Source organism: Haliotis cracherodii, unplaced genomic scaffold, assembly GCF_022045235.1.
Source record: "Haliotis cracherodii isolate W230 unplaced genomic scaffold, xgHalCrac1.p SCAF_5, whole genome shotgun sequence".
Lineage (NCBI taxonomy): Eukaryota > Metazoa > Mollusca > Gastropoda > Lepetellida > Haliotidae > Haliotis > Haliotis cracherodii.
In genome coordinates this window covers 62,433,694-62,448,266 of record NW_027266308.1, presented here as the reverse complement: position 1 = coordinate 62,448,266, position 14,573 = coordinate 62,433,694, and the positions used below count along the sequence as shown (strand labels likewise).

Below are 14,573 nucleotides of genomic sequence, written 5' to 3'. Positions count from 1 at the left end.
TAATTTCAGCCAATCGCTTTTAACATAACAGTAAGTGCGGTACCGTTGTTTTCAAGGGAGGTTATCCACAATATAGGTGCTTCTGTGGCTTGTAATTTCATCCATCGGGATATAAAGAGAAGGTATATATGCGAGCTTATCTTAAGGTGGCCGGAGAGGTACGAATATGGAGTAACGTGTCATCAACAAAATGATCGGGTTTCTTGCAATTATGTGTAATGGACATTGCCATGAACTTGATGTTTGAATAGTTTTCACGAAAAGTTCGCTTGATTGTTTTCTAGGATCCCTTGTGCCGTTTACAGGAAGCGAATATAATATTTTTAGCAATGCTCGAATGTAGACCAAAACAGCTCCATTCCAAACCAACCTTACCTGGTAATAATTCAAAGATTCCTTGAGATTGAATCATCAATTTTACAAATAAGTGCTTTCAAGTGGATTCAGACATGTCATTGTCAGATGTTGTTTTTGTATGGTGCAGACTTGAAACGTCACAGAGTCAAAACGGCCCCAAACTGCCTGTCGAAAATGGCACTAAATTGGCTAAATCTGCACTGTATATATTAATTTGTATTTGTAAGGAAACAAACATTATTTTACCATTTGCAAGACATTATTGCTGATTTCTCAACATTCAAACCATACTTTTCTATTAATTCATTCAGCATTCCCCGATTCATGATCAGTCATTAATGATTAATTCATCTGATCCATTTATGTTTGTTCCATCTGGGTAGAGGTCCTGCCGGGGCCACAGGTGGCCTAGTCATCAAATTCACTGTGCAGAGTTGCATCCCTTGGGCATGCCAGTGATTGTGAGTCGAATCCCAGTTTGCCCCGATTATGTTTCTGGGTTTGTCAGCACCATACCCATACTCGTGGGTTTCACCAAAGTGGTAAACATCTGAGACCTGCATCACTTTGTTCTTTCCTCCCACATTAAGCTGACACATCGTGATATTACTGGAATACTGTTCAAAGCGGTGTTAAACCCAACCCACTAACTTATTCAAACATCTTCAAGATGTATGCCGACAGTAGGGCCATCAGCTTCCAACTTATTGGATAAGCATTATGAGCACGAATACAGCATTAGAAATTGACACTAGTCCTGTTGTCGTTGCCAAACTGCCCAATAGTTAAGGTATCATAAGGACTAGTAGCAGTAGAAATTGCCTTTTTTAAAGGTTTTACTCTATGTTATTGTAATAAAGACTAGTGGACTAAAAATGTTAGTTTCTACTGCTTTTTTAATAGAAACCCTGCTTAATGTTAATTGATCTACTTAATTGTTAAGTAAACACAAAGTAATTACCTCAAAATACAAATCTCAAGGCTCTCTTTGGTGGTGTGATTACAATATTGTGAAAATATGAAAATATTGACTAATCACTTTCTATTATGTGTGGAATTCCTCCGTTATCCTTTACATAAAATATCTACCCATGAATATAATTCTCATATATTACATTCTTACCATACTTACCTTCTGTATACTTTTTATCTTCCCGAGTCAAGGCATTAACTGACTTGAAGAGTCCTGTTCAACCCTTGTCAAACTAGACTGGAATTTCGTGGCTTGATTGTACCACCACCAGTGGCTGTTACGAGCTATGTCCCTTCTATGATCTCCTATTGTCCAATCAGATTCCACCTCTCATCACCTGCATTTACCAGCCAAGACAATCTGATCAATATAAATAAGCAAGATCTTTATTGTATAAAAATGGGTCTTACCTCAAAGTGAATCAATTTACTTGAGCATCTTGATTAAAAAAATTGAAATGATTTGGAAAATATCTGTTGACACCCAGTTGACGTACATGTGCTGTGCAAATCCTGCAGTTGACTGAAATTTGCAGTTGCCATGTTGTTAATGAAGCAGGTGTCAATTTCATTATGTGGTTTTGAGTGGACTCTTCATAGACTCAGTGTTCCCATTTACCGGCAATTACCAGTTTTTTACCGGTAAAATAAGGCTTGGACCGGCAATTCAGGTGACTGCCAGTCCCTCTAGACCGGCAAATAAAGTACCTTAATAATCTTTGTTGTTGAACAAAACATTGGCAATATTCATATGAGTACATTTTTCCAAAAAATTCAGCTTGTCTGTTACCATCAGGGTTTCCCCTTGTCTATTTATTTGCAAGGAAATAAAATTTTGCTTTGCTTAGAGGTTAAATATCTATTTGAAGTGACTTTGTCTCAAAATATTAAAAAAAAGGAAAAAAATTGTGACTGAAGTTAGTGTGAATGATGTAAAGATCTAATTAAGTTACTTCAGAGATGACATCTTTGCACTGAATATGATGTTGAAAGAATTTAAACGAGGTAATTTTCATACGTTTTTATTATTTGTTGAAAGTTGGGACTGGCAAAAATAAGGGGGGGCTGGTAATTATTAGAGCTGCATGTCCACTAGAACTGGCAGTTTCAAAAGCCAGCAGGAACACTGATAGACTCGTTAGTCCAGCCAGTTAGGCATAATTCCAGTACCGAACAGGACTTATTGTCAGTTACCTCCCTTGCCTCGGGAAGTTTTTATTAAAATCTTTATAGTATAACAATAGCACAGACTGTTACCTGTTGAAAACAGGACTGTATCTACATACAGTTTTTGTCAGTTTGAGAGTCCAAGTCCATTTTGTCACAAAATGCTTTTTCATGTTTCAAAACAACCGAAAATGAGGGTCCTGATAGACTATACAACATAAAATTTGACTCAAATGGGAGACGATGTAGATCAACTCAAATTACTGGAGTATGTTTACTCATCACTGATGGACCATCTGATCCGGGATAGAATAGGTCTTCAGCAACCCATGCTTGCTGTAAAAAGTGATTACGTTTGTCGTACGAGGCGACTAACGACATCGGGTAGTCAGGCTCGCTGACTTGGATGATGCATGTCATCGAATCCCAATTGCATGGATCGATGCTCATGAGATCAGTCGCTTGATTGTCTGGTGCAGACTCGATTATTTACAGACCGCCGCCATATAGGTGGAATATTGCTGATTGTGGCGTAAAACAACAAACAAACAAACAAACAAACAAACCCTCTGATCCAATGAAAGGCCCACATTTTGCAGTCAAGTGGGGCATGGGTCCACACCTTGCAAACAAGTTAAACAACATAAGATTAACATGATGATGAATTCAAATATTTGAGAGATAATTAGTATGATTTGTATGATTAGTGATGTTTAGTATGATTAGTAATGATTAGTAATGATTGAATAGTAACTAATAGTCTGTCATGCAGACGCTGACACAAGTATATCAAACCTAGCCTATGAAAGTCTATAATAGTGGACAAGTCTAGATTACTGCAGTGTCTGAAAATGAAGATAGTCTCTGGGTTCCTTTTAATGATATTATTATAACTATAATTTAACAACTGTTGTTATCTGTGATGGTAAAATATGTTCAATTCAGAGGTTAGATGTGAGTCTAAGGAACTACATGAACTAATACAATATGATCAAGATGTGTTGAGTATCTTTGTGTATGACAGTATTGTGTTATAACAAAATGACTATATTTAATAAGAATCATTTTATTCAATTTTACATGTTTAGTGTATTTATGTGTCATGTTTTTGTGTAGAATGCGTGTGAGCAATGAACTTCAGTGAGGCTTACACTCACACCTGCTCCACGGTGGGGGCCGCAGCCAGGGCAGGAGACCTCATGGCACTTCAACAACTGGTCTGGAATGGTAGGAAGAGTCTAGACTAGCCACTTCAGTTAATTATACAGCATTATATGGTTGTGTAGTATAATACATGAGTTTAATTTATCCATAGTTTAGGTCAGACATTTTACTTTTTGTTGTTAGTTTATGGTGTCACCAACCCTTAGAATATGGAAGATATTTTTCCATTTTTTTTATATTTTTCCATTTTTTATTAACATAATTAATACCAAGCTGGCACATTAGTGAAAAACATAAATCACAAATTGTTTCCATGTCTGACCTAGACATGTGGTAGAAGGTCTGTGACCCGTAAATATTTGCTCAAAGCTTGAGGAAGTTGAGATGCAGCCTAAACAAATACTTCAAGCAGTGGCTGGCTTTCTTCCCATGTAAATGCTATAAAAATGTTAATGTTTTAAACGTTCCTGTTGTATTTAACAAAAAGGTTAACATTTGGACAGTTTGTGCACAATTCTGTTACAATCTTTCCATTGCTTACCATGCTTACTGCTTCAATAGACTAATGAATGAGTGCCAAACCTTTGGTAATAATAATATTTGTTGATTGGTTGCTGTTGGCATAGGAGGGTATCAAGAATAAATTATGAATTTTCGATTTGAAGAAAACTGTTTTTACATGTTGTAGGTAAACATGGTAATTTATTTCAATGTTTGTGTGTAGGTGGGCCTGTTGATGTGCGTGACAACCGTGGGTGGCGTCCAATCCATGAGGCCGCATCCCATGGCCACCCCGGCTGCCTTGAGTTTCTACTGAGACAAGGTTGTAGCATTCACAGCTTTGAATTTATCATGCATTTCTTAATATTGCTAATTTTGTTATCTTTAACTGCCATTTTGGCTTGTGTGAACTAAAGATTCTAGTGTGCCAAGTTGACTGTTATCAGTATCTTGTAAACTTGGAATGGGTCAAATGATCTGATTAAAACTTTAGCATCGTTTAAGCATGTGAATTGCTATCTGATTTAAGATGAGGCTTTTTTTAGAGCCTTGTTGAAAACATCAATTTTTACAATCTTTTAACCATGCATAAATATCTGGTTGAGTGTGTTGATACACAGTTAATCAAAGTTTGATTCCACAAAAGTTTGACTACTTCTTCAATGTTTTCATGAAAAGGTGGATGTCAGCTTATTAAATCTTAAGTTCAAATTGTTTAAAATTTAACCTTTTGCTAACACCAAAAAAATCAGATGAGCTAGTCTTGCAACTCTTGGTAATTCTTTTTACTGACTTATGTTCTTCTTTTTACGGAATTATTTTTTCACTTTAGATGAGACTGATCCAGACTGGGTGTCATTTGCTGAGGAGACTGCTCTGTTGCTAGCAGCACGCCACTGCCACCTGGACTGTGTCCGAGTGCTGCTGTCTTTCCAGGCTGACCCCAACATCGCTACTAATGAGGGCTTCACCCCACTGTGGGAAGGTTATTAACCATATGGACTGTTTCTTCCTGCTTTTATAGAATTTCCATGTCAGTTTTAAATAAGCAATATTTGTATAATGAATGACTCCTTTAGACCCAGCAACAGAAAGTGGGACATTGTTTTGTGCCATGTGCTCACAGATTTCAGGGCTGAATATCCCCCAATGCCTAGTGCTTGTTTTTAATAGCTGACTTAGAATCAGGTGTGACTGATTGTATGTCATGGTAGCCCCATGTGTTATGCTATCATTTGATATCAACTACAGGAGTGACTGGCCCAGTCTTGCTTATTTTGTTATTATTACATATGTCTTGCGTGTGTGATGATACAGCTGGAATATTGCAAAGTGTGGAATATTAACAATCAGTCAGTCACGTAAGTTAAGTGGAGGTTTATTACCCCCTGCCATGAATTGGAACGGGGATATAGGAATGGGTTCTGTCCGTCTGCCGTTCCATCTATTTATCCGTCCGTCCGTCCATCCGTCTTTCTCAAAAAACCATGAGAGATATCTTAACCAAACTTGGCACATTGATAGGTCTAGTTGTGAACCGGTGCCTTTTGATAGTTTGGGATTTTTGAAAAATTTATTTCTGGAGTTTACATGGCAACGACTTTGTCTTAGACTGAAAATGATGGCAGTGCTTCTTTCCGAAGCAGATCTTGAAAACCGTACTATATTTCTTTACCAAACTTGGCACATGAATAGATCTAGTGGTATATGAGTATTTCATGCTTTTTAGATATAATAATGATGATATCTTTTTTGTCCTTAGAAAATCTCTGCAGGATAGAAAAAAGTCTCTTTTTGATATTCCAGCAACCAAAATGGAATGTTATGAGTGCTGTAGATTGTTGATACGTAGAGGAGCTGACACTAACACCAAGATGTACACCAACTACACCCCGATCCACCTGGCTGTAGAGAAGGGACTGGACAACCTCGTCGACTATCTCCTCAATCACGGGGCCAAGCTGGATGTCCTTGCTGACCACCATCTCACACCCATATTCCTGGCAGCTCAGTTTGGTCGCACTGGTAGTCTCCGATGCCTCCTCAAGGCAGCCAAGAGCAAAGGTATGGATATAATCAAAGCCTGAAGTACACATCAGGGATATAACTCTCAACTAGCCCGAGTCAATTTATCTAATTACGAATTAAAAGACGAGTACAATAAAACACTGCAGGCAGAATAAACCATGAGTGGTTATTGGTACTTCAAGTGAGTGAGTGAGTGAGTTGGGTTTAACGTCGCTTTTAACAGTATTCCAGTTATATCGCGGCATGTCAGCTTAATGTGGGAGGAAAGCCCGAAGTGATGCAGGTCTCAGGCGTTTACCACTTCGGTGAAACCCACGAGCACAGGTATGGTGCTGACAAACCTAGAAACATAATCGGGGCGAACCGGGATTCAAACCCACAATCATAGGTTTCTGGAATGCCCAAGGAACGCAACTCTGCACAGTGAATCGCGGCGTCTTAGACAACTGGGCCACCAGTGCCCCCAGGTACTTCAAGATTATATGCAAATGTTCCTATTACGTTTCACAGCAATACATCATTGAATAACGTGACACAGGCAGCAGACCGGCCTGTTTCAACTTTGATATGTGTATGGGACCAGGGTGCAGGGGACCTAATTGCTCAGTGATGGAAGGTCATTGTATTTTCTTCAAGTCCAGATCATGCTGATTCAGAGATAATTCTAGGGGAAGGGGCCTTGTGCTTTTAGCTGCTATATTTGAAAAAAGGCCCACATTTTCAAAGACAATGGGGCATTTTAACATTGTGCTGTATGGGCAAGTGTGGGTGTACCTCTGGAATATTTGAAATTTTCAGATGAAGGGCCCATGTCTGAGAATTCCTGGAGCGATCCCTGCTGATTGTAAGGTGAATGTTGACGTAGTGTGGATTGTGTTGTAGGCCTGCTGGACTTGGTGAATGAAGGTGCGGAAGACAACGCCTCCCCGTTGCTGATCGCGGCACAGGAGGGGCATGAGGAGTGTGTGCAGCTGCTGCTGGAGGCGGGGGCCAACGCCAACATGTCCGTCCGAGACATCAACGCTGTACCCCTTCAGTATGCTGTGTATAAAGGACACATTGGGTAACATAACACATGATGCACGTCAGTAGGATTTAAAGAAATATCGAACTTGTAACCATTAGATCTTGTTTGATGTGATTTGAATCTAGATGTGTGGTGTTTGAAATGAATATCTATATACCAACATAAAATTTGTTTTTGAGAGGATTTGATCACTTTTGAAAGCAGTAGTAAAAATCACTTGAAGCCCACCTAAGGGACTGGGCATTTATTTTAGGGAAGGGGGGAGGGCAGCAAGAATAGTGGGGGGTGGGGTGGTCATGACATTATGACACCGCAAAAGATGGGGGTCAGCCAGCTAAATGTATGGATGGCATGAAAAAAAGAAATTTTTCAAGTAAAATGTTTTAAGTTTGTACGCTATTTAGGGACTGGACATTTAATATAGGGAAGGGGAGCCATGGAAAATTGTTACATGCTCTTTTACTATTATTGGAGGGAGGGGGGTGAAAAGTGTTAGATAAGGGGAGGGGGATCTGCAGAATATGACCAATCTCACTGCACCCCCGCCCCCCTCCCTCTATTATAATTTACCAGTCCCTAGACATCCTTTGATGAAAGTTTTCTCTTCATGATCATACACCATGTTTCAGCTGTGTGAAGCGGTTGCTGCCGGTGACGCAGCTGCATGTGTTCCGAGAGACGTACTCCGACATGCACCCTCTCCTCCTTGCTCTCAAGTTGAGTAATACCCTCATCCTGGAGACACTCCTCACCTCGGGGTTTGATCCGTCTCTGTCCCTCTCCCTGGATGCAGACCAACTTACCGAGCTGTCGCCATTGGCAACAGACATAGCATCCGCCACACATGGATCCGTTCTGTGTCACGTGAAGGATGACTGGCCACTAGACGGGGTCAGCTTGTTGTTAAAAGCAGGACTGAGTCCTAATTCACAAACTAAAAAAGACCTGCCTCCATTACTAGTCATGTTGTGGAACAAGAACTTCCAGTTCTACAGACTTCTTCTGGAACACGGCGCCAACCCCAACATTTACCATGATAATATTGTAGGCAATATTGCAATGCTGTTGGCCTTGCGGAATGATATCCACAAGGCGGAGACGGACAAGTGTTCATATGAGTGCCCCACCCACCTGCAGTACCTGTGGCCACTACTTGTTGCAGGGGGTGAAGCTGTGTCTCTGTTTGCCTCCCCCTCTGTAGACAGTGACATGGAGACGGGGGACCGCATCAGCCTTCTCCATCTACTCAAGACACAGGACAGGAAGAGTTCCCTGCCTATTGTCGGCTTCCTGCTCTTCTTCTGCCATTTTGTGGACATTTCCAGTGATGTGTGTGATTTGTTTGATCCTGAAGATGCCAAAACGTTGCAGAGGATATCAGGTAGATAGATTGTGATGTTAGCAGGGTAGTGTAGATGTAAGTGTAGCAGGGCGTGGAGTCATCCCACAGATGGCATCCTTGCCTTGTCAGCTTGCTGACGGGGTTAACCTCTTTGGTCATGTGGACATGGCGTCTGACCTCGGATCAGAAGGTCCGTGGTTCGAATCCCATTTTATGGCCGCTACATTTGCGCCCAACGCGGGGCTGGTACGTTCATATTAAATTTTAGCAAAATAAGCCTCAGTACCCTACTATGTGGCCTGTGACGTGCCTTCTGTTGACGGGGGAGTATGTAGCAGGGGACGTGGAGTCATCCCACAGATGACATCCTTACCTTGTCAGATTGCTGACGGGGTTAACCTCTTTTACCCTGGGGGAAGTTTTACTCTAGAGAATAGTATCCTACCTTAGTGCCACACTGGTATGGGTTCAAATTCACTAGGGAGAGTCATCCTGACACTAGAGAATTTCATCCCCGGGATAAAATATAGGGTAGGATAATTTTCACTCATACATAAACACTACTGATACATTGTGCTACTCTCTGTAGGGCTGGGACAAGTACAAATTTACTACCTGGGTACCCGACCCCCTATTACCCGACTCGACCAGAGTACCGGCTGTAGGTTACAAGTTAATAGTCAGAAGAAAACGTGACTTGTTGTAAAACCATGGACTTTAACTGTATCACGTGACTACCCACAGGTCTTATCACCCATCCGACCCGACTACCCGACTACCCGAGTTAACTGTCCCAGCTCTACTACTCTGAACAGTTACATTACTATTTATAAAGAGTTGTATAGAGCAAATAATGTCTTTATTCAAATTCAAATTCTGAAGGGGCGGTCGGGTAGCCTAGTGGTTAAAGCGTTCGCTCCGAAGACCTGGGTTCGATTCCCAACATGGGTACAATGTGTGAAGCCCATTTCTGGTGTCCCCCTCTGTGATATTGCTGGAATATTGCTAAAAGCAGTGTAAAAACCATACTCATTCACTCAAATTGTGAAAGTTTCTAGAGTAATCATGGTAGGTTAATAGTGACACAGAGATGCCAGCCATGGCACAAGAGTTATGATTTTGAGCCTAAAAATGATGCTATTTTGATTATGTACCCTGAAATTATGATATTTTTCATGAACTAGTTACATGCATAAAAAAACACAGACAGCAAATTGTATTCTACAGCAGGACCATGCTGACCAATGAGAGCCATGCTTTCAATTCTCATAGTATTAAAATATCCATTACACAGTGATAGGAGGTCTCTTATTCGTTGTTATGTTAAAACACACTCAAGCGATTTTATCGATTGATTTTTGCATGATTTGATCGATCTTTGTGGGTGCAGACAGAACTATTTGCATGTACACCGATATTACTTCAGAACTTGAAACACCACATTGCCTGTCTGAAAAACAGCTAATCAGTATGAATGTTTGGAGTTTTGACCACATCTCGTCACACACTTCGGAGATTTTCAAAGGTGACGGCCATTCTAAAAAAGTTAACGTTACTCTTTTTCATATGAAGTTATTCTTGTCGACCTCACTGATTACGCCAAAGCTTCAGTTAGGGTTGGCGTCACTGATGACAGATGTTTCCTTGTCAATGTCAACCCACATTGAATCATGTTGAATTGGAGGTCTCATTTCCAATCTGTATGCATGGTATAGATCCATTCCTGGCTTCTCATAAATGTCTACAATCTGCATTAATCTGGGCTTTAACATGGTTAGGTGGACATTCTGTGACAAGCGCACTCACTCACTCACTCACTCACTCACTCACTCACTCACTCTTTCACTCACTCACTCACTCACTCACTCACTCACTCACTCACTCACTCACTCACTCACTCACTTGATTAGGAGAGCAATCTCATTAAAATCAGATCTTAGTGCTCACTACAACTAAACCAAAATCAAGGTCCAAATGTCTTTTCTAATCATGGAACCTTGAAATGGTTAACATGGGCTATTCCAAAGGGCAGTTAAGAGCTGAACGACTGATTTCGTCATTGTCATCATCTATCTTCCTTCAGTTGTATAAACTTTGAAATGGAAGAGACTTTTTCCATAGCATACTGCTATACAATCTGGGCCATCTACTAGGCTTTTCAGAATTTTCTTTTGTACAGTTTACAAATTTTGAATCAAGAACTTGGTCCAAATATTTTTCAAAGTATAGTCTGGAATGTAAATCTAGTGCTGTAAGCATTGATAAAGCTGCTTTTTGATTGGCTAATGTCAACTTCCTGTGACAGTGTTCGTCATTTCATTAGTCAGTCATAGGTTGTTCTCGTGACCTGTAATGGGATATCCTCAGATCTTTGTGTAGCGGTCTTGAGCACTAAGATCTGATTTGAATAAGATTGAATTATATATGATGATTGATATTTTGATTTCATGAAGGGTCTCTGTATCTCAATGATGTTTTTTTATGGACAAATACAAAGATTCCTGTTTCTGTTCCAGCTTCCACAAAAAGCCTTGCTCACATTTGTCGTCGGAAAATAGTTCTAGAATTGGCCTCGTGCGGGAAATTCAACAAGAAAACCCTTGAGTCCATTCCACTGCCCTCCACAATCAAGGAATACCTTCGCTTCACAGAGTTCGGATCTCTGGGACACTTTGTGCTAGATCTACAGTCAAATCAACTTAGCAATGAAACTTTTCAATAGTAGTGAGGTCACTTGATAGAAATTGCACTAAAAAGTTACTGTGTTATTTTGTTATAAGTAAAAGAGGCAATATTCAAAATATGAAAACAAAACCCAGGAAACTTTCAAGTTTGGACAGCAAGGGAGGAAAGTGCTGATTCGGAGTATTGCTGCCCAGAATGCCATGTTACTTCTACATGTTCTTGCAATTGTGTCACATTTGTTTCATCGCCCTCTGCTCATCCTCATCCTTGACACATAAGTTGTATGAAGAGTTATTTGATTGGTATCCTGCTCCTTGATATTACTCCTCCCCAGAACAGTCAGTCTAGTGGCTGATCCCAGGAAAATGTGGCTGACCATAGGGCATTTAGCTGATCCCATGACAATTGGCTGATCCCCGGACAATCGGCTGATCCCCGGACAATCCGCTGATCCCTAGGACAATTGACTGATCCCCCGGACAATCGGCTCATCCCAGGACAATCGGCTCATCCCAGGACAATCGGCTGATCCCTGGACAATTGGCTGATCCCAGGATAATTGGCTGATCCCCCTGGACAATCGGCTCCTCCCAGGACAATCGGCTGATCCTCCAGGACAGTTGACTGCTCCACACGTGTCAGACCACTCGGGAAGGTCAGCCAAGGATACTAGAAAATAACGAATACACATGGAAGCGACCCAACATAGTTTACAATACATTGGATAAAGTATTTCACCATTTTGACCAGACAAACATGGGAACATTAAGATATTGTATTCAATCTCTTGAAATCTATACTGCCGATGGCAGCCTTCACTGAGTTCTTATTTAAACAAATATAGGATTAGATCTTATTTATATACAGAGGGAAAACACTTAATATCCAGGATATCATCCATGTTAACATCCAGGATATCATCCATGTTAACATCACATGATATCATCCATGTTAGCATCACATGATATCATCCATGTTAACATCACATGATATCCATGTTAGCATCACAGGGTATCATACATGTAAACGTCACATGATATCCATGTTAGCATCAATGATATCATCCATGTTAACATCACATGATATCATTCATGTTAACATCTATGATATCCATGTTAACATCCCATGATATCATCTATTTTAACATCACATGATATCATCCATGTTAACCTCCAGGATATCATCCATGTTAACATCCATGATATCCATTTTAATATTGCATGATATTCATGTTAATATTGCATGATATCATTCATATTATGACTACTTGCCAACAATGACATTGCACTTTGTTAGAATTATTACCAGTTTTGTTGTGTCATTTCCAACTGACCCCATGAAATGTTAATCATGTCAAATGAGTTAATAACATCGCTTCAACATATTGTATATTTTTTTTAAGATACGTATGAAATTCAGAATGTTTTGTATGTTTATAAAGTTACAAGTTGATCTACGTCATGTATACTACTAGACATTTGAGGGATATTCTGAGTGTAAGATGGGGGATACATCTTGTTGAATGTTAGGAGATGTCGGCATATGAATAGGATGTAGTTGGGCCCTGGAACTGACGCCTGTTTAGCTTCTTTTCAAATGTGTTTGTTTGTTTAACATCACTCTCAGTAATATTCCAACTATGACAGCAGTCTGTAAATGATCGAGTATGGACCAGACTATCCAGTGATTGATATTATGAGCTTCGATACATGGAGTTGGGATACGATGACATGCATCAACAAAGTAGGTGAGCCGGACCGCCCGATCCCGTTGGTCGCCTCTTACAACAAGCATTCTTGCCTTTTACAGCAAGCAGAAGACCTATTCTAACCCAGATCTTCACGGGAAACAAAAGTATACATGGAGCATGCATTCTAAGTTTTAGAAGATTTCCGCAATATCGCAATAGGCAATACACAACGGGTGTAAGTGTCGAGACACTGAATGCAGAGCTCCAGATAAGCTTTTGGTGTTGTGGGTATTTTACCCATGCATTTTAAAATTATTGGGTATCAGTAATTCTATCTGGGTATTCAAATTTCTGTTACCCACTAGTTTTAACACATGTGGGTATTTAAGTTAAATATTTAAAAACACTATTCATCTAGTCCCTGCAAACTGGTGTCGTGTGGGTTCGAGAGCTTTATAGGACTCAAAAATACCATGATACTTCCACAAGAAAGTGTGATGGCATATGATCATGATGTAACTGTCTTCGTGGAGTTTGGCAAGGTTGACAGAATGCCCGTTTATAATTTCAAAATATGTTGCTGATTTGCTAATCGAATACACAGGGTTATTTCACAATATTTTGATGATACGCACAAGTTTTATTTTTGTAATGTATCCTTAATGTTCGTTGCGTATTTGATACGCTTGGATTTTATTTTACTGCGTATTTCTGCATTTCTGATGCGTATTTTACACAGATACACAGCTTATCTGGAGCTCTGTGAATGGTAAGAAGTTAATTTTTGTTATGTACAAGCTTTGTTTCTCACCCAAAACAACAACAATCTGTATCCTAAGTTCACTCAAATGCGTGAGTCTGAACAATACTACTCAACTCTCATGAAATCAGACTAAGCATCTTGCCCAGATCTCATCCTCGTACAACACATCCCCAAACAAACACCCAGGTGTCTCCCTGCCTGGTCACACAGAATATCCCTATCAAATGTTGAGTAGTATCTATCAGAGTCCAAGGTGTGCGAGTGGTTTACTGTGTCATTAGTTGCTCTGCTTATCATCAAAGTAAACAAGTGGGCAACCTACAATGGTGTAATTATGCCATTATGACTGTGAGGTCATTGTGACTGTGAGGTCATTGTGACTGTGAGGTCATTATGAAGCATTATGCATGGGTGAGATTCACATTCAGTCAGCCAATGTTTGTTTTCTTCTGTAACTTTGGCATCCCACATGCTTTGATAAGTCATCTGAAGCCTTTCAGCATCACCAGCTAAAACATGAGATCAGAGAATCAATGATAGTGTGTACTTGTGGTGCCAGCGATACAAATTGGCACTAGTCCTATAGTGCTTGCCAAACTGCCCAATAGTTATGGTATCATAACTAGAAGAAATTTGCCCTTTTTAAGGGTTTTGCTATATGTCATCATTATAAGGACTAGTGGACTAAAAAATGTTAGTTTCTAACCCTGGCTGTGCTAGCCTCCACATGGTGCATGCTCAAAGTGCTACAGTTAAACAATAACAAAATAGAAACGTAAAGTTGTACCGGTATGTGGCACAGTGCCCTCGAACAGCTTCTCCACCTACATACCTGCCTCATGCAAGTCATATGCTTTATGAAAAAGATGTTTTTTGA

At 40.1% G+C, this 14,573-nt stretch overlaps 1 protein-coding gene across 1 annotated transcript; it reads left to right on the top strand.

Moving 5' to 3' along the window:
- Nucleotides 1–90: 90 nt before the first annotated feature.
- LOC139442445 (ankyrin repeat and SOCS box protein 3-like) lies at nt 91–12,134 on the top strand. The gene is made up of 8 exons (XM_071223255.1): nt 91–122; nt 3,613–3,723; nt 4,385–4,483; nt 4,994–5,146; nt 5,968–6,225; nt 7,072–7,252; nt 7,846–8,597; nt 11,075–12,134. Exons 2-8 carry the CDS (start codon nt 3,627–3,629, stop codon nt 11,278–11,280), a joined length of 1,746 nt encoding a protein of 581 aa, XP_071079356.1. The 5' UTR covers nt 91–122; nt 3,613–3,626; the 3' UTR covers nt 11,281–12,134.
- Nucleotides 12,135–14,573: the final 2,439 nt, after the last annotated feature.

Excerpts from the sequence above, each read along its gene's own strand:
- LOC139442445 (XM_071223255.1), top strand. The coding sequence starts at position 3,627 with ATGAACTTCAGTGAGGCTTACACTCACACCTGCTCCACGGTGGGGGCC. Across the intron at positions 4,484-4,993 it reads TGAGTTTCTACTGAGACAAG|ATGAGACTGATCCAGACTGG; the intron begins GTTGTAGCATTC and ends TTTTCACTTTAG. Across the intron at positions 6,226-7,071 it reads CAAGGCAGCCAAGAGCAAAG|GCCTGCTGGACTTGGTGAAT; the intron begins GTATGGATATAA and ends ATTGTGTTGTAG.